The 25463-nt window shown below is 45.2% G+C and overlaps 1 protein-coding gene across 1 annotated transcript in view; it reads right to left on the bottom strand.

The window, feature by feature from the left end:
• Positions 1–25463, bottom strand: part of LOC138297073 (kinesin-like protein KIF28) — a 783037-nt gene that overhangs the window by 17494 nt on the left and 740080 nt on the right. The window contains exon 18 of the mRNA XM_069236578.1: positions 22824–22958. Coding sequence (XP_069092679.1) covers positions 22824–22958 — 135 coding nt within the window. The remainder of the gene's footprint in view (positions 1–22823; positions 22959–25463) is intronic.

Here is a 25463-nt window from a genome sequence, read left to right as displayed (position 1 = left end):
TAACAGTGTTATACATAAGATGGCAGCTTCTATGCTGTTCCAGGCAGCTGCAAGGGCAGTGTATGTTCAAATGGCTGGTCTGCATGGTGGTGCTCACAGGTGTGTGCAGCTTCAGTCTCTCACAAGTCCTGTAGGTGAGAATCAAGTTCAAAGGGCCAACAGTACCTTTCACATGGGAACCAATGTACAGGTGATTACAGGTCCTACAGACTACAAGGCAGTGCATTATTCAACCAGAAGTCCATGAAGACAGAAGAAAAATGACTATGGCATACCATACTAAAGAGGGAAGCACACTGGATTCAGAATGTGAGTCTGGGTGTGTGTAGATGAGGGATTATCTGGGTACACATATTCCTTTTCCAGGGCCCTCTGAAGAAGGGTGGCTGAGACAAGGAACATGGCAGTGGCAGGACTTAAGACCTGGGCTGACATGTGCAGGGGATGTCTTGTGAGCAATGCTAGTCATACCTGGGGCACTCGTGCTATCCATTTGCTGCTTATATGGAATTCTTGTCACACATATTCCTTGCAAAGATAGCTGATGTAACACTTACTGCTGTCAAGGGTCTGGTCATACCTTCTTGTCACCAATGTAATAGCACATCCACTGCCTCATGTATGAGGCATCTTGTTACCTTATTGACTGATGGTGTCTTAGTTGTGTGCCATATGCTGAAATGAACCATATTACCAACATGTATGTGTGAAATAGCTGTTGTCCTCTGATATTGCCCTTCAAATGTGAAATGGACAGGATATATGTCATTTACAGTGTGTATGACGTTGGCTGTACATTCATACCCATCAAATATGATGTGGATTTTTCTGTATCCTAATCTGTATTTCTGTAATGCTCCATGAGGCTACACTTTGATTCTGATTGTTAGGGATAATGTTCTGAAAAAATGATTACCCAGACCATGATATAGTGAATAGTATAGGTTTTTATTGACATATGGTAAGACAGTGGTGATGGATGAGTAGAGTTAAAAAAAAAAATTGGACAATATGTTGTCTCCGACGCAATCCTGCAGCTGTGTTTGGATAGTCCCTCTCATGTTGATGGACAGCATCCTCCTCTTCCTCCTCTTCAGGCATTTGTGGGTCGGGTTCATATAGGGGAATGTTCCTTCTTACACATATGTTGTGCAGGATGGCACAGGTCAAAATGATTTTGCGCACCATTTCAGGTGAGTATAGGAGGCTGTCTCTGGTGATGTTGAGGCATCTGAATCTTGACTTCAGGATGCCAAAGGCCCTCTCGACTATGATGTGTGTCCTCCGATGTGCCTCATTATAGGCACGCTCTGCTGCAGTGCTTGGATTTGCAAATGGGGTCATGATCCATGGCTGGATCTCATACCCCTGATCAGCTGAAAGAGAAAATGAGTGAGAACATGTTGTTGTTGGTTGCACCATGATTATCACTTTGCATGGCAGTTGTTCTTTTGTGTTGTCTGTGACTCATCTGTGTTTGTGTTATTGTGTGAAATCCTAGGCTTCAAGGATGTAGCATCAGCATTGGGTTGTTTCCTTATCTGAACGGGTGTGTGGCTGATTGACCGGCTGTCAGCAGTATTTTTGTAGAGTTGCATTACATTGTGTACTCCCTTGCATTATGTCATGTGAAAGAGGTGCCCATGTGTCTTAACTGGGGGTGACATGATACTTCCATACACAGAATCAATTCCACAGTGGTGGTAACATGGTTGCATCTATATATCCTGGACATCCCAATCAATTTCACATATGCAATAGGATTAGTTAAACATCAGTGAGACCCTTAGACTTGGCAAGGTGACAATGTACAACACATCACCGTACGTTGTCAGCACTGATGTGTTGACATTTGACTATGCACAAGTTTCACATGTGACAAATTCTCTGCAGACCTATTTCTCTGCCCTTGCCAAGTCGGCTCCGGTTCTAACGTGTACCTATACTACTGAACATGTTCTAGTTCAGCTGGCTAACTTGGTTGTGAGGTTGTCATTTGGAGTGTCAGAAGGTCCGTACGCCTGTACATCTGTTGTGTGTGTGTGAAATTGTCTCAATCCTTATGTGTAGTAATGTGCACTTTCAATATTGTCCCATCAATATGTGTTCTTCGCACAGTCCACTTGCTTATTGGTAGTGGGCAATGTGAGAGCAGGAGTTATGTGAGATATTGGTACAGCCTCAATGATTCCATGTCACCTTCATTGTAGTCATCATCATGCTATGTGTGTCATGGTGTTGACCTGCAGCAAAACACATTACACACCCCTTACACAGTACGTATTGGTTGGAAGGGTGTTTGATTGAGTGTTATTGATGTGATATTGAAAGATTAATCTTCCAAGTTGTACTGCCAGTTGAGGCCATGTCTTTGTCATTGTATTGTTTTAAATTGTTCCCTTGTGTCTGTGGAGTGGCATCTGTTGTTATTTGGTTCTGTCATTAGTCCATAGGTGTATATCCAAATGGGTCAGGATATCACAAATGCCTAGCAGCGTCACAACCTCATTGTCTTCCTGGCCACGTGTCAATGTAGTGGTGTATGTGTTGTGTGTCCTAGAGGGTTGCTGTGCTGTGTGTATATAAGTAGGTTTCTGTACTTACCAACAAGTAGGCCATTTCTATATCGTCCATCCTGAAAGTGTTGATTGATGGTGCAGTGGCGGAAGATGAATGAATCATGTACACTCCCAGGATACTTTGCCACGATGTTGGCGATCAATCTCCGGTGATCGACAATGGCCCGCACATTGATGGAATGTGTGTGCTTCCTGTTGTGGTATAGATGTTAGGTTGCAGCAGGTGGCACAGGGCGTACGTGTGTGCAGTCAATGGCACCAAGCATGTGTGGGAAGCCGTTGATTTGAAAGAAGCCCTGTTTTGTCTCCTGCTGCTTCTGCTGTGTGTTGGGGAAGCTGATGTGGTGGGGTTTGAGGGAGATGATAGCATCCAGTACCTTAGGTAGGAAGGCAGAGAACGCGGGCTGTGAGATCCCGGCAACCAGGGCACCCGTGGTTTGAAAGGAGCCACTTGCCAACATGTGGAGTACAGCTAGCAGCTTGGTTTCTGGTGGAATGGTGTGGGGTGTCTGCAAGCTGGGTGCCAACTGTGGATCAATGTTGCGCAGCAGCTGCTGAATGGGTTGCCAGTTGAGCCTGTACCTCTGGATGATGTTTTGTTGGCAGAGTCCCAGAAGGTTGCGGAATATCCACTCCTGCCTTCTGCATTGCCTTTGGGATCCCTGCTGGTGTTGTAGAAGCTTCTGTTGTTGGTCCTGTGCTCTGCGTCTGTGTGCATTCTGGATGAAAAGCACCTCCATGTCTTCCTTTTGGAGCTCTGCTGTTGCTTACGTGTGTTTTCTTTAGGTACTGGTGTGTTTGCCCCATTTTAACACCTGCCCTGACCCAGGCGTTATTTTTTTACGCAAATCGGGCTGTGTGTCATTTTCCACCTCCACCTCCCAGCCGTGCGGGATTTTTGCGCGATTGGATAAATAAGGTGCACAGGTGTTTCAGTAATTTTTTGGACGGGAACGCCTACCTTGCATGTCATTAACGCAAGGCTGTTTCCCGCAGCCAGAAAATGAAGCACACCGCGGAATTTTGGTGTTCGCGGGCTTGAGCGTCAAAGTTTAAATATGGTGCACGGTTTGTGCCGAATGTGCATCAAAGGTTTTGATGCACATTCGGCGCAAACAGAGTACAAATATGCCCGTTTGAGTGACTGCATTTTTCTCTTTTACAAGGAGCACACACAAACTAGTTCCCTTCAGTGCCAGTGTTTTTGTTTTCCCTTTATAATTACTTTAGTGTTGCCTTTGTGTTTAGAGCCTGATGTGATAGCAAGATGCTTCTGATATGACCACAAAACACATTCAATCTTTATCAGATCCCATCTCCTGCCAATGCTGTTGGAAGATATCTTTGGGAGGGCTTTGGTTTTCTGACTACTGCTATTTCAAAAAGAACAGATGGTAGACAGAATGCTGAACAATGTCAAACATTCACCCCCAGTCAGAGATCTGGGCCTACATCCATTGTTTTTTGGCTGGCCATGCTACCCCAGTTTGGATCCAGCCATATGCAAATCAGTTTTTACCCTGCTCGTCATGGAAACAGTCCAGCACAAAATGCCAGGCCAGGTCCTTCTTGGACCAGAAACAAGCATCCTGGGACCTGTTTCAAGATATGACCCTTCATTAGCCAGGCTAACTTGAATCCAGTGACACAGTGAGCCTGAGTCCCACGTCTGGGCATACCCGGTGGAGTTATGGCGACAAATGGGTGGCGTGGAGGGCAAAAAACAATTGTCACGAACGATTGACAGTGGCTGAAATTAATTCAAGCATCCCATCCATTGCCTTGTTGTTTTGCATTTGCAGTTATTTCAAAGCATACAATATTGTGCCATTTTTTCCATTTTTCCTTCCTTCATTCCTTCCTTTCACGTTTTTGTTCCAGCCGCGTCAGCATGCATTAAGGTGCAATGCATCAGCCCACTTCAGATACTGACTGACTTAACTACGACTTAAGGCATGCCGCCCTGTCACAAAGAACACATCCACACACAAAGTACTTGCCTTCAGTGTCAGGGTGTGCTATAGCAATGTGTGTTTTTTTCTGAGACCCAAAAACTCTTTGGCCTGCAGCAAATGATTTTCAGTAAACTAATGAGGGCCCAGCATATTCCTGAAAAATAAAATTTTGCAAAAACCATGACAAAACAAAAATTGCCAAAAGGATGTTGCCCAACACCAAACCTATTGGCTTTGCCAAATCCTGTAGTAATATTGGTTGTGGAAAAATGTTTTGCTTGATATGTGACTATCCCTTTTCAATAAATGTGTTGCAGGGTGCTAAATGTGTTCAAGCCGTTCTTACAGTTGTGTCAGGTCACTATTCAAAGTACCCAACTCATATTCAACTTTCAGTATCCAGTACCATCAAGATCCAGAAGTCTAGTACATGAGCACATGCAATTACTTTAAATTCCCTTTTAAAGTTCTGGTTGCAGAATCATTAAAAGAGTTCCTTTAGGCAATGTTCCTTACCTGCTGGAAACTAAGGTCGGTTAACTCATAATTATTTCAATCCTAATGGAGGGCTTTCTCCCATTAGTACCAAAGCCAAACCCAAACCCAAACAAAGTTGATCCTGAATGGCTTGGAGGGATTGATGAGCAAACTTTCCACAGTCATGGAGCAGGATGTGAAAGAAATTGCCTCAAAAATTAGATCTCCTATCTAAAAGAGTGACTAAATGGTCTCCTATTTATTGTATGATCATCTTAAAATGTATAGGGGCATATTTACAAGCCCCATCTGCTGCCGGTGCATCACTTTTTTTTACACTCAGGCAGTGCAGGGTGCATACCCATATCTACGAGGCCACACAAAGCCACTTAGCATGGCTTTACATGGCCTCATAGATATGGAATAAGGCAAGGGAGCACCAGTCATTGTTTTGCCTTACCCTTCGTCTGGGCGTTCCATTGGTATAGCAGTGGGTTTTCCCATGCAACAACCATGGGTTCTGACCCATTCACAGATTCACAAGGACATGTAAACCTGGGAATGCGTCAAATCTTTACACGTCCCCAGGGGAGGTGTAACGCGGAGAAATATTTTAATTTCTCCTTGTTTTTTCCTCTTTCCATGTGTGCTGCATTCCACAGCACAAACAGACAGAGGAAAAAGCCTCCACAGATTGTATTTGTGCAGGGAAGTGTCCCCTTCAGCAGAAAAACAATCCTGCATGCAACGAAGGCACCCTTGCGCCATTGTGCAAAGGTGCCTGCGTTGGAGCTAGGCAGTCAATTGTGGGCCAGCACAGAGAGAAGGGACAGAATTTGCACGGTGTTTCGTAAATACAGCGCATTTCTGCCCTTTCCCCGTGGCACAAGGTCACATGCTGTGCTGTTGTGCACCACTATTGTTGTAAATTTGCCCCATATGTTGTAAGTCTTATACAAATCTAGGGGAAACCCTGGCTTACTACATCACTCCCATTCTGTTAAAATGAGAGATGGTTATGGAGCTGCTGGTCAACGATTGGTGACAGTTCTGTTTATTACATCAGAAATATATTTGTGGGGCTAACTTGTTGTTCTATATTATATGGGTATTATATGGTACACATAATAGTGGATATGTTTAAAACCAGTATTCCAGTTAATGCTCTAAATGAGAAATTACTGTCACATGAATTGTGAACACTTTTTGTGCACACCCACATCTGCAATGTTTTTAGAGATCGATGTTTCCTTTGTAAGAAATCAATTTAAATGTTTGATCTTCTCATATTCAAATAATGCCATGCTCGTGCAATAGATGAACCCATTCCAGGTATATACTGCAACATAGGTAGCAAGAGCATTAATCAAGTTCACATGAAAGGGACCTACTCCTGCGACATGTTAACTGGATTCATAAAATGGTGAAGGGTATGTAACTCTAATATCTCCATCCACTGAGAAATAGTCAGTTTGAGAGCTGTTGGTGACTTTCGATATGCATACAAAATACTCAAAGGTTGAGGATTGGCCGATTAAAGAAAGTATTGAAAAATGTTTTTCCAGATGATTTGCAGGACATGATATTTCAAAATGTATTAACATTTAATAGGCATTGTCTAGTGTTTTGTATACAATTTATTATCCCAACTAATAAACAAAGAAAGATTTGCAGATGTATGCCACCTTCAATAGCAGAACATTTGATGATCTCAAGGACTTGGAGGGAATGTAATGAACCCACTGGATTTAGCGGTAATCATTTCACTTACTACATAATTGTGGTTGAATACACAAGCTGGCGCATTCCGAAGTATATGAAAGAGAAGAAGCAGTTTTGTTCTCTCTTCCTCTTCAGACTGCACACTCATCTTTTCTCACTCGCTGAAAAATATGACAGCTGACATTTAAGATCCATTGTATGACAGCCCTGAGCAGACTTCCTGCACTTGTAACCATTCTTGTAGACACCTGATTAAAGTATAGGAACACAATTTACCTTGCACTTTGAAAGGAATTTATCTTGCAGATGCTGCTCATCCAAAATGTGGCTGCCTCCCTGCTGACAGAAGCTTGAAGGGTTGTATAACACTGTATCGAAGTCAACAATAGCAACCTATAGTGATTCATGTCTTTCGGCTCTATGACTCTGTACCACTGTAATGCTTAAATGCCTTCAACAATCTCTCATAGTAGGCATGTATCAACTCTTTAGCTTCCTGTGCCGTTCGGTCAATCTTTTGCCAATCAATATTTTGCGGCGACACTTTGTGCTTCAAAAACTCAATCACCTTATAGTAGTACTTCATTACATCAGGAGCCGGTGCTCCTGTAGCTCTGTCCCTTGCTGGTTCTGCTGTCGCCAATCCATACTCCTTTTACACTCGAGCCACAAATCAGCTGGCACTATAATCTCAAAAAGCATGTTCAAGTCTTCCCAAAGACACTTCGCAAGCTTCACAAACCTGTCCTTCTGCTGATACCACTCTATCGGCTTCTCTCTCAACATCGGAAAGTCACCTCTCGGCCATGGTACATGGACAAGAACCCCTCCAGCCGTCTCTCTCATGGGTAACATCTTAATGGTACCTGTGTCTGGCACGGCTTTCGCCTGCGGCTGCTCCGAGCAAACACTTTGAATTTTATCTCTTTTCTTTGCCCATCTGCCTTCCCACTTCTCTAAGGCTCTCCAAACTTGTGCGCTTTGTAGTATCTCTTTGAGGTGTGCCTTAATCCCAGCAGACCTCATGTGATCAAAATCCTTTGGCTCGAAGTCTAATCTGTAGCTCCTTTTCAGATGGTTAGTATTGTCTAAGTCTATGCCTTATTTATCTGCCAGATTCGCTAACCTCTGGTGCACTTTACTCACTTCTTTTGTTATCTTTGGGAACAGATACCTCAATTCTGCTTCAGTATAAGACTCTAGTCTGTTCACTTCCATGCTTCCTTCAACTAGCTCTGCTGCTTCCATGCCCAATCTCACAAAATTCAGGTACTCTTCTCTTACTGACCTCTCTGCTGTTGCAGGAGTAGTCTGCGGTGTATTCAGCTTGTCTAACCATTCATTCAATTGTTGCGCAGTTAATTCTTGCAACAAGATATTTCCAGCCTGCATCATTGGTGTTTGCGGCACATTTGCACTTGGGATTTGCGGCGTTAGTAATCCCAAACCTGATTGTCTCATGGCATCTGGAGGAACCCCTATCGGACTGAACTCAAACAAGGACCTAGATCTGTCTGCTGACTGATCCACTGGAGTCATCCCTTGAGAGCTCCCTATGAACCCTCCTCTTGCCATCTCTTAGGTCATTAGTCCCTGATCACATACACTGGGCCTCGCTTGCGCATACAATGGTACGGGTGGACCAACTGTAATGGGCAAGGATATGGTGGCTGGTGCCTGCTTATTTCCCACACCCTGTGGAGCAGCAATTCCCATATTCTGATTCATTATTGGTGCTGTGGCTAACTGCGGCCCTGTGACCGAAGTGTAGTTCAGAACCATCTGTTGCTGTGCCTGAGGCAGTAAAAGTGGAGTTGGCTCAATCTGCACTAACTTTGATCTCGTATATGCTTGATTAGGCGGCACCATCAAGCTCGTAGTTGTCTCTAATATTGGGACATCAGGGTAGAGCCTCTGAAATGGTGGTGGCTGCAACTGTGTTTGCATTTCTGGGGCAGTAGACACACTGACACTATTCTGTACCGGAGCTGAGGTTGCAACTGCATTTACCTGTGCTGCATTTGTTGTCCCCTGATTCTGTGTCGAATTTGTGGGACCTGAACTTGTACTTGGTCTATTGTCATTTATAGCATATGGTGGCGGGCGATCATGTAACAACTGATTAAGAAACTCATCAGCATCTGAGTCATCTGCCTCTACCCAGGACTTTTTAGTCTCCTTTTCTTTTCTAGAACCCTTGTCAGTCTTACAAGTGGCTTTCCCTCCTTGGGTTCCGCCTTCTTGAGTTATTGCTGGGAACATTTAACTCCGTCTATTATTTCCCTTCTCCACATCCTGTGCTCACTATCCCATCTAGCCTCTGCTAGTGTCTTTTCTGCTTTCCTCATTCTCCTCTCAAACTTCTGTTGCCGTTGTCGTATGGCCACTAGTTCCCAAACCGCTAATGCCTCAAACTGTGCTGGCCTCGGGGGTGGCTTTTTCTCACTTAACGCCTTCCGCAAATTCTCTAAAATCATTATATTGAACGACCCGTTCTCTGGAAACGCTAAACTCCCATCTTTCTCTGTCAATTTGCACCACTTCTTTAGCCAAAGGCATGGCGCTACTCCTCTCTCCTCCAGTACACATCTCCCCTCAGAGCGCTCTTTAAAGCCTTGAAGAACTTCATTTGTACATCTTTTATTTTGTTTAGAATCGAATCAGGAAGTGACTTTAATTCACAGAACTCTCTTCACCCACCTTCTCAACCAATTGCCTCTCACGGACGGCTGCCAATCCGTGCGCGACCCCTTACGCTAACTGACCTATCTCAGCGCGGCTCCAATGACGTCACACCCACACACACTACGGCTGACAAAGTTTTGCGGCTTGTCTTCCTCACTCTCAATTCACAAAAACTAATGCAATACATTGCGAGCACTAACAAAAACTCAAATTTGCTGGTTTACTACAGGAAGGGTAACACAATTGCTTCAGAACTTTACAGAGATTTCAGTTGAAGCCTCGGCCGCTACTCTCCCCTTCCCAGATCCCGCACTCGAAAGCAAAATTTGACCCGCAAATTTTACTCTCGACTTGTCAATGGTTCGTCCTAGTGCACTTTAGAACTCGCCAAATCTCCATCGAAGTTTTCACTCACGCACATTGACTCAAACTCGACTCGTCAACCACGCTCGATTGACCTATTAAACCGCACAAATTACAACATAAACCAAGTGTCTCATACACTTATCAATATACTCCGGAGTCTTAGACCACGCATGGTCCTTATCATCACCAACAACCACGTGGACAATTTTGAGCACAAAGCACCACACTCACATGAAGTTCACCGACTTCCCTACTCTCATACTGCGGAGTACACACACCCCTACTAAAACATCACCTGGCCTAAAAAAATTCACAAACCTCACAGTTCACCTGCGATATGCATAAGCTATGCAAGCGCAAATCCTACGTCACTCATACTATCACTAGAACAGCGAGAACATACCCAACTCACTTCGGCAAGCTCTGAGATTCCGGGAAAGTCATTTGGGACTTAGGGGCACATCATCTCTCCAATTTGCATTATCTCAAACAACAACCCTAAAACAATGGTCCCTCGTCTTGGGGCCCCAAAGCGCCTATACCGTCCTCTGCTACCAGAACTGATAACGCGTCCTGACCTAGGTGATTTACTTACTCTGGGACTCGTTTTAGGCCAATGGATTTTTTGACCCTGATTGGAGACACCTTAAGACGAGATATCTGTCCAGCATTTCAATCAATAGATCAATAACCTCATCAATATTCACAATGACAAATCAATCAAACTAATTAATAACATTAATAAGAATCAAAACGCACCATGACCTTTCAGTCATGAATAACCACACAAACCTAGTAAGATTTAAGATATTTATTCCCTATTTGTTACACTCTACTAGCAAGTTTATTAGTCTCAATACCAGAAAACACATAATCAATGTTATAAGATGGCAATTCAAATAAGACTTTATCAAAGCAAAGATCACGAACATTAGCACAAGACACGACGTCAACATGAATCGACTTTAGCAGAGTATCATTAATATGTGATTCAACAAAACAAAGATCCAGTCATTTGTCTATTTGCACCCAATATTCAGTGAACTCTTTAACTAACCTCTAATTAGCATTAGCATTTTGGGCTTCATGCAAAACAATTTAGCAACATTAATTTAGAAAACATCTAACTATGGCCTCTATCAAAATAGCAGTTGGTACCTCAAAAGAAAAGACTAACAGACAATTACAATTCATTATCATATAGTTACCCTCCGTAATGAGTCAGCATACAGAGTCAGTCTTCGTCCTCAGGACATCAGTCGATTCGCCATCAACCAGGACAAAACAGCAAAGTCTCAGCAAGGTAGGGCAAAAGGAATGCTTCCCTCAGAAGGAGGAGAAGTGCGAATGGGGCAAGGCAAGAAAGTGAGGATGGTTTAAAGTAAAGGACAAATGTCTCTCAGAGTTTAAGAATAGCGGCAAGGTAATGGCTCAGGACAAATGGCACGTAATGGCGTAGAATGGCTAATTTCTCCTTATGACACGTCGTTATATTGATTCTGGCTAACAAGTCTCTAATTTCCAATTGGGCAATATTTGGTGCATCATTATCTCTGTCCAATGATCCATCGCTCACCTTACTAGAATTTTCACCTAAAACAGTTCTCACGTAGTTTATTGGCTCCTGTGATTGACGTCTTCAACGGGTAGAATGTCAGGTACGAAAAGTTACACTGGTTGCTCCAGTCAGTAGTTCCATTGTCTTGTCCCAGTGCATGCGACCTTGCACCTGTTGCGAATTACACTGTTGCATTCAGCAAGAATGTCTCCTTGAGCAAGTCGGGTCTCATGAGAAAGAATTTACTACGGTTACACACACATCTCTAGCTTCTGGAAAAGTACCATTACATGTCCTTCAGAGAAACAGCACATCGCACGTTAGAAAAACACATTTAATATGTGACCAGGCATCTAGGCCCAGACCCTTGCTAACTAAGGCCTAGTGATCAAGTTAGCAAAACCTTAACATACAACTTTTAAAGGTAATACAGAATCATACATTAGTACATTATTAATTCATTATTAGTTCATTCCACTAATCATCGTATACATTGGTGGCCACTCCTCGTGGGCACATTTCAAACGCGTACATTAATAGTACATTAATACGTTTTCTATGGAACTTCATGATACATTATTTTGAAAGCATTTCATGTTAATTATTGAACATAAAAGCTACACTCTAACACTACCACGACATTGCTTGGTAAGCATATATTTTACTTAATTTCTCTCAAACTTAAATTGGGAAATAGGTATAAGTGGAGATAAGTATAGTATTGCATTTAGATTCCTACCTTACTAAATAGTGATAGGATGATGAAGTCTATATGATATTTTAGATAGGAAGTTTATTGTGTGCAATATTCTGAACGGCCAACCTTGAAAAATGGTCTGCTCCCTGTCAAACACCCCCCCTCTCCTGGCAGACTTCCTCAAGCTGCTTCACTGTACACAGCTCCAGACTGGCCACCGCAAAGGAGTCCCCATTAGGTAGGTCCCCAGGCATGGTGGCAAACTAGTGGGAGCCGAGATAGAGATCTATAGGGAGCAAATATCACCGACACCAAGGTCACTCCTTCATTCACACACACGTTAGGAAACAAAAGAACACTTTTGCCTATGTGAAGTTGTGGTGCACAGCTAGTTATAGTGTGTTGCTGTGCAAACGCAAGTCCTAACCCAACGCTGCCACCAAATGTTGGAGGCGAGGCCCTAACCAGGCAGAACCTACCACTTGCTTCAAGGATGCGTGATTACCCTCACTGTATAACCTGTGCTCACTTTTTGGTAGCTTGGAACAGAGCAGTCAGGCTTATAACAAGGGCAATGTGTAAAGCATGGCACAGGACTACCACACAATAAAACAGGGGTCTTCAAACTGGGGGACGGGCCCCCTAGGGGGCCTCAAGTGATCCCGTGGGGGGCGCCAGGCTCTGCCAAAAGAAGCATTATGATGATAACAGTGCCTTGTTTTATGCAGAAAAAAAGAGCGGCAGTAAACTGCTCAGTAATGGGCCATCACTAATATGTTTTGTCATTTATATCCTGGCTTGAGGAAGGTGCCAGGGGGAAGGAGCTCCAAATATTCTTCAGAACCTCCATCCCATTTCTAATAATCACACTGTGGATAATTTACACGTTAGTAATGTTTGGCAATCAAGTATTTGATTGCATTTTTAAAATGGTAACAGAACTGAACTGCCAAGTTTAAGTAAGTCTAGACAAATTTAAACATTGCCAATTGCCAATTTTATAGGATAACTGAGAAAAGTTTGGTTGCGGGGGGGATGATTTGTTTGGGGGGGGGGCACGGCAACAGAATGTTTGAAGACCACTGCAAAAAATTCACCAAGTGTCACAAAAGGGACTTCATACGAGGTGTATGTAAAAAAAGGTTTGTTTTCAACACATAAATTAATTAACACAATATGAACATCATATATATCTGGGCATAAATCACATTTAGAACTATCACTAGGAGTACTAGGCCCAACTGTGTTAAAACAGTATGTAAACGTGAGAAAAATAATACTTTCCTTCCCAGCATCATCATGCGGTGCCAACACGCTGTCAGCATGAGACCCACCCTAGAGATTTCCCCAATTCAATGTCACACAATTCTAGGATGCACCCCGTTTGACAACGATAGCAGCAATGTTTACATATGGAGAACAGCAGCACTTTTAGATTGTTCCTTACCTAGACTGCACAGGTAAAACCCAGTGTCAACCGTGATAATCCTCAGACCAAGAAACAAAGGGGGTCATTACAACCCTGGCGGAAGGCGGAGAACCGGCGGTAAGACCGCCAACAGGCTGGCGGTCTTACCTTGTGGAATTATGACCATGGCGGTTACCGCCATGGTCGTCCGCCGGTTCTCTGTTCTGCCCGCCAGGACGGAGATGACCGCCGGGCTGGAGACCTGGGTCTCCAGCCCGGCGGCCGTCACTATACCACCGGCGGTATTTTGACCCGGCTTACCGCCGTGGATTTCCAGCGGTTTGAACCGCCATGAAATCCATGGCGGTAAGCACTATCAGTGACAGGGAATTCCTTCCCTGGCACTGATAGGGGTCTCCCCCACCCCCCACCCCAACTCCCTCCCCTACACCCCCCACCACCCCTGCCACACCCCAAAGGTGGCAGGGCCCCCCTCCCCACCCCGACCCCCAACATCACATAACTCACACACACCCGACACGCATGCAGGCACCACCAACACACACACGCACACACACCGACATTCATGCCAACATCCACACACACAGTCAGACACGCACACCCACATTCAAACATACCCGCACACATCCATACAGACATACTCACAGACATACACGCACTCATTCCCAAACACGCATCACCCCCAGAAGCATACACGCACTCACACACCCCCCTCTACATACTCAGACACACACCCCCATGAACGCACACAACACACAACACCCCCCTCCCCTAACGGACGATCGACTTACCTTGTCCGTCGATCCTTCGGGAGGGGACGGGAGCCATGGGGGCAGCTCCGCCGACACCACACCGCCAACAGAACACCGCCACGGCGAATCACAGGACCTGATTCGCTGGGCGGTGTTCTGTTGGCGTAACGGTGGAGGTGGAGCAACCTCCACTTCCCCGCCTCCCGTCAGTATGGCTGTTGGCGGCTCTCCGTCCGTAAAGGGACGGAGAGCTGCCAACGGTCATAATAGGCCGAGCGGCAAACCGCCTGCACTGGCGGTCTTCCGCACGGCGGACAAAATGACACCCAAAGTGTTTGTCACACTGTTTTGCGGTGTAGTCAATCACAGGAGGTCACTCCCACTAATTTGCTCCGCACTGCTGCACGATGCCACGGATATTAGACAGGCTAACATAACACGCACTAGCTCACTTTTGCTCCAAGCTTCCTAATTCGGTGCATTGATATGCGGCAGGCTCCCGGGCACTGCACTTGCAGACCCCTCCTTGGGTCCAAACCTTCCTCCAACCAGTTCCTACTACCCACCCCTTCACAAGCTGGAGATGATAGCACCCTTTCCCCAGATACTAGGCTACTCACTGCCAGATTTACACTCATTCAGGATCCTGGGGCAAAGATGGGGGGAAGCAAAGAGATAACGACTGATCAGGCAATGGTCGACAAATGGAGATCTGGCCACCATTCGGGAAGTTCACTCAGAGGTCTCTGCACTGTGCCTTCCAGTGCTGGCCCGCTCTGCCAAGCACAGGGGGAGGGTCACTCTGGGACACACGCTGTTCACAGTGGTGCCCAGCCCAGCCAGGCGCTCCAACATACAGATAGCTGCCAAATCTGCACCTCCCTGGTAGGAAGCTCAAGGTCTGGGGAACAAGGACTTGAGTCACCCTGGACAGTCCCGGTTGCACACGAAGAGTTACCAAATCTGCACCTCCTTGGAATGAGGCACAAAGTCTAGTGCGTGATAACTTGAGTGGTACCAGACCAATCCAATCACACACGGAAAGTTACCAATGCTGTACGTCACTGGAATGAGGCACAACATCTGGTGAGTGACAGCTTTAGTCGCACCAGACAAATCCGGTCACACACGGAAAGTTACTAATGCCGGGCCTCCCTGGAATGAGGCACAATGGCGGTCATTCTGACCGCGGCAGGCGGCGGTCGCCGCACGCCATGCGGTTACCGCCGAATGACCGCCCCGCGGTCAAAAGACCGCAGCGGCCATTCCAACTTTCCCGCTGGGCCGGCGGGCGACCGCCAAAATGCCGCCCGCCGGCCCAGCGGGAAAGCCCCTGCAACGAGGAAGCCGGCTCCGAATGGAGCCGGCAGAGTTGCAGGGGTGCGACGGGTGCAGTGGCACCCGTCGCGATTTTCACTGTCTGCAAAGCAGACAGTGAAAATCTGTATGGGGCCCTGTTAGGGGGCCCCTGCACTGCCCATGCCAGTGGCATGGGCAGTGCAGGGGCCCCCAGGGGCCCCACGACACCCGTTCCCGCCAACCTGGTTCTGGCGGTGACAACCGCCAGAAACAGGCTGGCGGGAAGGGGGTCGGAATCCCCATGGCATGGAGGATTCCCTGGGCCAGGGGAAAACCGGCGGGAAACCGCCGGTTCCCCTTTTCTGACCGTGGCTTTACCGCAGCGGTCAGAATAGCCCAGGAAGCACCGCCAGCCTGTTGGCGGTGCTTCCGCTGCCCTCCGACCTGGCGGTCACAGACCGCCAGGGTTGGAATGAGGGCCAATGTCTGGTGTGCGATGACATGAGTCACACTAGACAAATCTGGTCACACAAGGAAAGTTACTAATGCCATACCTTCCTGGAATGATGCACAACGTCTGGTGTGCGATGACTTCAGTTGCATCAGACAAATCGGGTCACACACACAAAGACGCAAGTTCACCAGTGCCGCACAAGGTAGAATGTGACATTGCTCCGGGTACGCCCCCACCTCCAAGGGTTGCAACCAGTGAATCCGACACCGCATACACTGAGTATGCACTCGGGTGACACACAAGATAAAAGCAGCATGCTCGACAAAGGTTGGCCACGTGTGGTCGCGCCACCAGTGAATCCGCTCACTACCAACCAGACGCTTATGGGTATCGTGGCTCAACGATGAAGGCCCACAGTCCTTGAATACGGGCAGTACTTTGAAAGCTCCACACCAGGTTCTCCAGGCCCAATACTTGGCTTCACACCCGCACCGCTGCTACCCGGTGATGTCCAGCAGACGATGTAGGCACTTAAGAGGGCACCGCTCTCCAGATGACACAGGTAGAAGGTGTAGATCCCTCGCAGGAGGTCTTTGATGTCCCTGAGATCTCCACCAGAGAACAAGGAGCAAGACAACAAGCCCTTGGAGGGCGCAGTTCATAGTGCCACACAGGAGCAATCAGTTTGCCCAGGCCAGCCACGATACAGGAAGAGTGCATGGTCCCTTTCTAGGGCAGTAAATACACCTTGTGCACAACAGATTCTTCTGACAGTGTGCACCACGTTCCTGCAAGTGTATCTCTATTTTACTGCTGTGGGGCACTAGTAGTTATACTGCAGTGTGCCTTTGAAGTGGGGGAGGTTGTGAGGGTTCCCCTTTGAACCACAGATGTCTCAGACTGGCTACAGGTTTAAAGCACCATAAGTGCTAGTGCACACACCCAGGCGTGTTATGACAGGCTGGATACATATGAAAACATGCTATAGCAGCAAGTGTGCACCCAGGCCTGCCGTGACAGGCCCAGCACATTTGGCACGCCAATGGGAACGTACGCACACACAGGCCAGCGCCACTTCTTCCTATCTGTAGGAAAGTGCGTCCACTTCCACACTGTATTGATTGGGGGAAAAGAGCCCAGGGCCCTAAGGCCACCAGATAGGGAATCAGGAAAAACCTATGAGAACAGATGACCCCGCTAGTTAGAGAGAACCCACGTGGGGGTTCTTCCCTACCGGGGATGGGACACCCATGTGTAGAGCCTCCTGTCTAAAACCTGCCCCGCCTTCCAGGGGGTGCTCTGCAGGCAGCGGAGGGTCCCCTCAGGATTGGCTACAACGTTAGTAGGGCTAGCCTAAGCCCAAAAGCAACTATGCCTCCACAGGCCTGCATTTGTAGGACCGATACAAGCTTCACAGGGTATTCTAGTGGGTCCCACTAGTAGGCAGGGCTGTACCTGCCTCGAGTAGTTGGTGTACCTTTTTACAGTGTCCTCCATGGTACAGCACCTGAACCAATCACATAAGTGTCCCCTCCTAACAAGTGTAGGCAGGGCATGCAGACTTTCCCACTGCAGTACAGTGGGAAAGTGCCCAGAGTCCCAAGGCCATGCAAAGAGAGTCAGCAAAAGACTGGGAGGAAAAAGCAACACATTTCAGGGAAATACCCTAAGATGGGCCATCTCCAACACTACACATTTGCTACCAAATTACAATTAGGGTGCCAATGAGCAGAAATCCATCTTTGCCAGACCACAACAATTCATTCTGAAAAAAATGTGTCCCTTATGTAATCATGAAATCAGTTCAATCAATAACATTTTATTCAGACATAAAACTGGTAATTAACTCACATGTATAAGTAAATACATTTCATTCACTCACCCGCAAGAGTTCTCACATGTTAACACTTACATACAGCAATTCAATTACTCACATTTATAAAATTTCCATCAAGCTAAAATGTTTAGACCTGGGCACTAAATCACAATATTTCGGTGCTCAAAATCCATAATATGATTCATTGTTAGTTCCATAATTTTAGTCCCATGTGTCCCAAACTATTACAGAAGAGCGGACTGCAGGCAGTCAATGAAATCATCATGTAATACAAGCCATTTTACAGTAAAATTCCACATTACTTAAAATTGTAGTTGGGACTTGGGCTACACACTAACTTAAAGGGACATTGGTATATTGTGTCATTAGCATCTGTGTATTCTTCAGGCATTTACCACAACAAAATTCAGCTAGAGCTGGCATATATTTCTTAGACTCTTGAAAAGCACCCTATGTATTGTGTCACGTTATGCAAACCTACTGTGCAGGTAAGTAAAAAGCCTCCTTAAATTTTCTAATGCAAGCTTTTTGCCAAAGGAATGAAAACCTACTTCGTTGACGTCACATCCCAGAGGCAGAAAAGTACAAACTGAATTATGCCTTCTCTTTGTTATGATGCATGGATCCGTGCACTGTGAGCTGTCTCTCTTGCATTGCACCTAACTACAAGCAACCACAAACAGAAGACATTTTTTTGTTTCCAGCATTATGGAACTCCTTGCCGTGTGATTTACCAGAAAATACAAATGTAAGCTGCATATTTTGGTCCAAACTAGTGTTTGCTGTCATTGAGCATAAAGTGCGTTTGACTGAGGATGTGGCAGGACGTTTTTGAAGCTTTCAGTTGCAAATGCATGTCTTGTTAGAATAATAAGTGTGTAGCAATATCGACTTTCATTGTCAGGTTGAACACTTAAACATGAGATATCAAGGAGTCAGGTATTAATAAAAAAACGAACAGGTCATATTGTGTTTGAGTAAGTAATGGATCGTCTTACTGTGGAAAGGTTGTCTAGTTTTAGGAACAAAAGTATAAACCAATTTTGAATGAAAACTAAAGGAACTGAACTAAATATATTAATAATGTATTTCACACTAAATATTGGGTGTAAATCTAATATTGATCACCAAAACTAATGATAATAGAAAACGGTTCAAGTTACAGTGAAGTTGATTGAAATATTATTCAGGAGGTATGTTACACTTCAGTTAATTAATTGTCCTATTGATTTTAGGCTGCTTCCGTTCTTCTAGAATTGCTATTCAAGTTACTCTTTGCTGATAAAAATTGTGCTGCAAATCTGTGTAGCAAATATTTGTGCAGCAACAATTTTCGTCCTGGTGAAGCCTTATCACAGCAATATATTGGGCCGAAACGGCAAACAGTGGTTTGTGTACTAAAAGGCTTTTTATCCCATGCCTGTGTGTAACTAAATGATATGAGGCTCACTGTTTTAAATAATGCAGCCAAATGAAAGTGTTGTACCCTTCCCAAAAAAAGGAAGGGGCAATAGTGTCTTAGTATGCTCACTGATTTCAAAGTAATTTTGCCAGGGTTTTTGCAGAGTCTTAGGAGAACGCAGTCTTTGGGGCCCACGAGATCCACACTGGTTTCTGCAGAATGTTTAGTGTTTCACCTTGAACTTGAGAAATCATCTTCTTTTTCAAATGAGCACAAAGAAGACTTTATTGTGAAGTTACCTGCCACCACAACGTTTGAAGTTTGGCTGGCAGAAGGCCAGCAGTTTTTCTGAGGTTGACCTTGTGTTTTTTTAGGCAGAAGAGAGGGAGCTCTCTATAAGGATGGAAGCATGATAATCCCTTGGTCAGCCTTCATCCATCAATGCAGGTGAAAGAAGCAGTCTAGAGCCTCTTGATGGCAAACCGTGCTCCATTGTTGTGGGTTAGCTGGCAGCTCTAGACATCACTTAGTCAATCTCATATCTACTACGGATTTGCATCAGTGTTGCCATGCATGTGCTAAATAGCGTTGCCAAAAAGACTGATCCCAGAGGCACGCAGCAGGAGATATTGGGGGACAAGTACCCAGTTTGACATGTAAGTATAGTTGGAGATAAATTGGCAAACCCTTTCGCAGCACCCATGTTGTTCCCCTTGGCTTCAGAAGACAACTTAGAATGCTACAGTCAGTTACATGAATAGCCATAGTCAACTTCATCAATAGCCACAGCTAAATCAAAGAAAATAAACTTGCAAACATTAACTTGACTTCTGACAGGTAACAACTCCTCTCAAATCTTCAGGAGCCACGAGATAGGTCTGACGATTGCCAGGACAGCTGGGTCTCCATTTGGGATGTCTCAGATGGGACAGTGATGACAGAGTGGTTGAACTGCTTTTGGTGATGTGGCACGTCAGTAGGTGAAGGACAGATTGGGCAATCCTCCAAATTTGCCTGCAAGTATTTTGATACTGAATGAAGGCACTAGGGGATGTGCTGTGGAGATCCCTGAGCCAGGAATGGGAAGAATGGGATTTTCTGGCCAACGGGAGTTCACCTGCCATGCTGAGGAGGATCAGGGAAAGGTCCACCCATGAGAGAGGATGCTAGTGTTCACTGAAAACAGGAATCTGGGGCTGTGGCTGGTTTCCTCATTGTGCTTCAGAGTAAACTCTTTTAAAGCCCTTAGATCCAATTACCCTCTGTGTGTAGGAGCTGAAAGGGTTACTTCCCAGATTGTAAGGTACTCTAGAAGGCAACAGTGAATTGATAGCTACAGCAGGTGTAGACTTAAGCCACTGAGTTCTGCTGGGGAAAGATAGAAGGCATGAGTGAGTGAATGAGACTGGTAACACACTTGAGAATTATCTGCTTGAAGGAATCACAAAAAGGCCAAAGGATCTCTTTAAAGAAGACTGCCTCAACCATAAATGACAAGCAGTAGCTCTCTGCCACTCCTAAATATGTGATCCTATTTCTGGATAGAATCTTTATTGTTTAGTAGCCGAAATTCGGAGAGGAAATGGATACTGTTTTTTAAGATTTATTGACCTTATTTAGACCTTGGTGGACTACCTGCCTATCTGCCTAGGGAGCGACAGAGGTCCAGTAGGGGTTTGTCTGCATATATAAAGATCCCCCCCCCCCTTGCCAGGGAGATCTCTCTGCTGCGAAGGTAGCCACTGTTGTTTTCTTCACAGTAGGTTGCCAAGTGGTGGCTATGTTTGAAGTACCACTCAGCAAACTTATTTTGTTCAGAAAAAGCAAACAAAAACAAAATGGTCCTACATGCATGGAGCAATGTCCATGTTCATGGGGGACATTTATCGTTTTCCCTGCCCATGTCTGTCACACCTTCCGGGGCAGACACTGGCATTGAAAATGAATGATGGCCATCCTGCCCTCAATAGGGTGGGACGACTGATATAGTGACCCAGGGGTCCTGTGGTGAATGGACTGCTGGTTAGGTGTTACCCCAACAGAAGCAGTAGAGGTTCCGCCATTGATAAGCCAGCTATTTCTCTGACTCTAAACAGAGCAAGCACACCTCGGGTTTGTGGGGCAGGAGGATAGCCACTTTATGGCTCCGGCTCTGACAAATCATTATAAGGCCATATATTTCGGATATACTAGGAGGTAGTCTCTAATGATATAAATCTGGCTGACCTTGCTCACCACAAAGGAAGAGCTAAGCAGTGCCCATTAAACAATGGCATTTGGTTATAAAGCAAGTAATGGTCCTCAATGACAGGGCGGGAGAAGGGGCTGGGCTCAGATGTTTAGCCTGTAGAATGTCACTGGAATGCCACAAGGAGAAAAGAGGGAGGGCATGAACAATCCGGATGTTCTCAGGACTGGTCAGCAAGCCAGAGAAACACTGGGGAACTGCATATGGGAAGTGGCATTTCAGACATCAAGCCTGGCATAATGGACCAATAAAAGTGGCCTAGATGACTGTGTAAACAGGGACTTACTGGGGGTTTGTGCTTGCGGTTATGGTAATCAGACTGTCTGATAAAGCTGGTGGGTTCCAAAGCTTTAGAATTTCTTTTTCTGCGTAATCCTCAGCATACTGACACAACGGAAGCTCTAAGATAATCATTGGTTAGCATCAGATTGCGGCTGTATCCTGAATCATCAAATTTATGTAATGACAACGGCTGATCGTGAGCATTTGGTGATTGATTATATTAGATGCCAAAGTTGAGGCTCGACAGATTGGGATCCTAGAAAGATGGGATTGGGTATAAATGGCAAGAATAAAGTAATGTCATTTTTTTACAGTGCTGGGTTATAGACAAAATTAGCGAATGGCAATGAGCACCTTTGGGTCTTGATCATGAAGAAGATCTTGAAGCTTTTTCTTGACCTCTTCGAACCTTCTGAGGAACAGATTAGTGAGACAAATATGGCACAATCTAGCTAGACGAATCTATAATAATGGGTGAAGGGTGGAGGATAAGACGTGGAGCACAAATGGGCATTTGAAGATGGTATGTTGCTAAGCACTGAAGAAGGTAATGTACAAGAGTTCTGTCTGGTAGTCATGAGTTCCCAGAAAGTTGACAGGTTCATAATTGAGAGGCTGAATTAAATAGTTTGCTGTCAGCATGATGAACAGCTCCTCAACCAACGAAGGGACCTAGCGAGTATCAAGTTTGTAATATTGCTTGATTCTTTTGATTGACACAATTTTTCTTTTCCAGTGAATTTTTTTTTTCTCTATTAATCATACATTTTCTTTCCTTGTGTGCTACTCAACAGTGCTGTCAGTTTCTTTGGTGTTCAGGGCAATACTATTCAGCAAGAGGAACGTGGTGAAAAAACTGTAAGATAGAAAAAGTACCAAATATGAAACTGTTCTAAGCACGTACCAAAAAAAAATAATCAGATATGTGATAGGGTAGTTATGTGGCAGAAGAAACAATCATGGAGTAGGCAGGATAAACTGGTGTAGAATATTAATAGAAGTTTAGAGCTGAAACAAACAATACATTAAATGGGAATTATGTCGATTTTACTTTAATGCTCTCGAATAGTATTTACATTACCCTATCTGAATTCCCCTGTGTGCCACTTCTTTTACCCATCTAACTCCAAGGCATCGTAAAATATGAATCTGGAAGTCGATTCTTCTCCCCAGCAGTTCCAAAGGATCAATGACTATATCATCTTCGCCTAGCGGTCTAAAATATATAACAAAATAATTACTTTGTGTGTCACATTAATTAATAAGCGGGTGCAAAATAACATATTTTACTTCAATAAGTGGCAATAGCGTTTATCAACAATTAACAAGCACGTGAAATACAAAATTGATTTACCATTGAGTGAGATCCCACTCAGAATAAGAATACAACAAGGGGCAATAGCAAGAAGCAACAAAAAAGAAGCACATAAAATAAATAAAAAAGTGATTTACCATTGAGTACGATTGCTCTTAATTTGCTCTGAAGCAAAGGTGACAAAAATACAGTGCAATAGGGGGGAACCCAGAAATGGTAATGGAAGGAAACACAACATTGCTGGTTATCTGGAGTTGAAAATGTGGCGGGCCCAGACGCAGGATTTTCAGTAAGGAGAACAATGCAATGGACAGGGATAGAAGTAAGTGCATATTGGAAAGGAGCAAAGCACGAGCTTGGGAGAGGAGGAGCTAGGACTCAAATTAGAGCAGTGGGAATAGAGGAAGAGTAGGGGAACATTTGATAAAAAGGACTGGAAAAGGCAGTAGGTCTTGCCTATGTGAGAACGGCTAGCTTTACCAATGTATTTTAGCCATGTTGTACAGCAGTGTGATGTAGAGTAGAAAGGCGTAGAAGAGAGTGGAGTGGCACAGAGTGGAGTTGCGTGGCGTAGAGTAGCAAACAGTGGAGTGGCATAGAGTAGAATGGCGTAGAATGGAGTTGTAGAGTTGAGTATAATATAGTGCACAGAATAGAGTACTGTAGCGCAGAGTGGCATAGACTGCAGTGGGGGAGAGTAGAATAGAGTAGCATGCAGTAAAGCAAGGTGACACAGAGTAGAGTTGCGTAGAGCAGAGTGGCGTACAGTAGAGTGGCATACAGTGGAGTGGCATTGAGTGGAATGGCGTAGAGTGGAGTAGAGTCACATAAAGTGCAGTGGTGTAGATTGGTATAGAGTAAAGTGCCGTACAGTGGCACTGTATGGAGTGGAGTGGTGTAGACTGCATAAACTGAAGTGGAGTGCATTGGCATGGAGTGGAGGGGCACAGTGAAGTAGTGGCAGTGTGGAGTGGAGTGATGTGGTATAGATTGGTATTTCGTGGAGTGGCGTACAGGAGAGTGGTGTAGGGTAGAGTGGCATGGAGTGGGATGGGGTGAAGTAAGGTGGCATGGAACAGAGTGGCGCAGAGTGGAGTGGTGCAGAGTGGTAAAGAATAGAGTTGCATAGAGCAGAGTGAAGTGGCGTTAAGTGGAGTGGTGTAGCATAGAGTAGAGTGGCACAGAATAGAGTGGAGTAGACTGGCGTAGAATGAAGTAGCACAGAGTACCATGGCATTGAATGGAGTAGGGTGGAGTGGAGTAGAGTGGCGTGGAGTAGAGTGGCATAGAGCTGAGTGGCGCAGAACAGAGTGGCAAACAAAGCCATACGGTCAAGTGGCGTGGAGTGGCATGGAGTAAAAAAGGGTAGAGTGGCACTGAGTAGAATGGCACAGAGTAGAGTGATGTGGGTGGTAAAGTGCCTCAGAGTGATGTGGAGTGGATTGGAGTAGAGTAGCGTAAAGTAGAGTGGCCTACGATAGAGTGGTGGTGAATGGGAAGAAAGCGGAATAGAGTGTTGTGGATTAAAGTGGATTGGAGTAGATTAGAATGGGGCAGATTGGCACAGAGTAAAGTGGCGCAGAGTAGCGAGAAATGACAGAGTGAAGTGGTTGCGCAGAGTGGAGTGGCATGGAGTAGAGTGGTGCAGAGTGGCATTTTGTTGAGTAGAGTGGCAGAGAGTAGAGTGGAGTGGTGTAGAGTTTAGCGGTGTACAGGGATGTAGAGTAGAGTTTATTGGCGTGGAGTAAAGTAGCGTGGCGTGGAATGGCATAAAGTATAGTGGCATTGAGTGGAAAGGAATTGGAGTTGAGTGCTGTGGATTAAAGTGGCTTAGAGTAGATTAGTGTAGAGTAGATTGGAGTATAGTAGAGTAGAGTGAGGTAGAGTGGTGACAAATGGTGTAGAGTGGAGTGGCATAGAGTAGAATGGAGTAGAGTGCTACAGAGTGAGGTGGCGTAGAGTACAGTGCTGTTGAATGGCTCAGAGTGCCGTAGAGTGGTATTTTGTGGAGTTGAGTGACAGAGTTGACTGAAGTGGTGTAGAGTGGCATATAGTAGAGTGGAGTGGAGTGGTGCAGAGTGGAGTGGTGGAGAGTGGAGTGGCGTAGATGTGATTGGTGTAAGGTAGTGTGAAGTAACAGAGTAGTGTGGAGTGGTGTAGAGTGGTGCAGAAAATAGTGGGGTGGCATAGTGTAGCGTGGTGTAAAGTAGAGTCGAGTAGAGTAGCAATGAATGGTGTGGCATAGGGTAGAGTAGAGTGGAGTGGGGTAGAGTGGAGTCATGTAGATCAGAGTAGAGTCACATAGGGAGGAGTGGAGTGGTGTAGAGTAATGTGGTGTAGAGTAGAGTGGAGTGGTGAAGAGTGGCACAGAGTGGAGTGGCATAGAGTGGACTGGACTAGAGAAGA

This window comes from Pleurodeles waltl, chromosome 5 (assembly GCF_031143425.1).
Source record: "Pleurodeles waltl isolate 20211129_DDA chromosome 5, aPleWal1.hap1.20221129, whole genome shotgun sequence".
Lineage (NCBI taxonomy): Eukaryota > Metazoa > Chordata > Amphibia > Caudata > Salamandridae > Pleurodeles > Pleurodeles waltl.
Note: the sequence above shows the minus strand (reverse complement) of the source record. Positions and strands in the feature narration are given on the sequence as shown.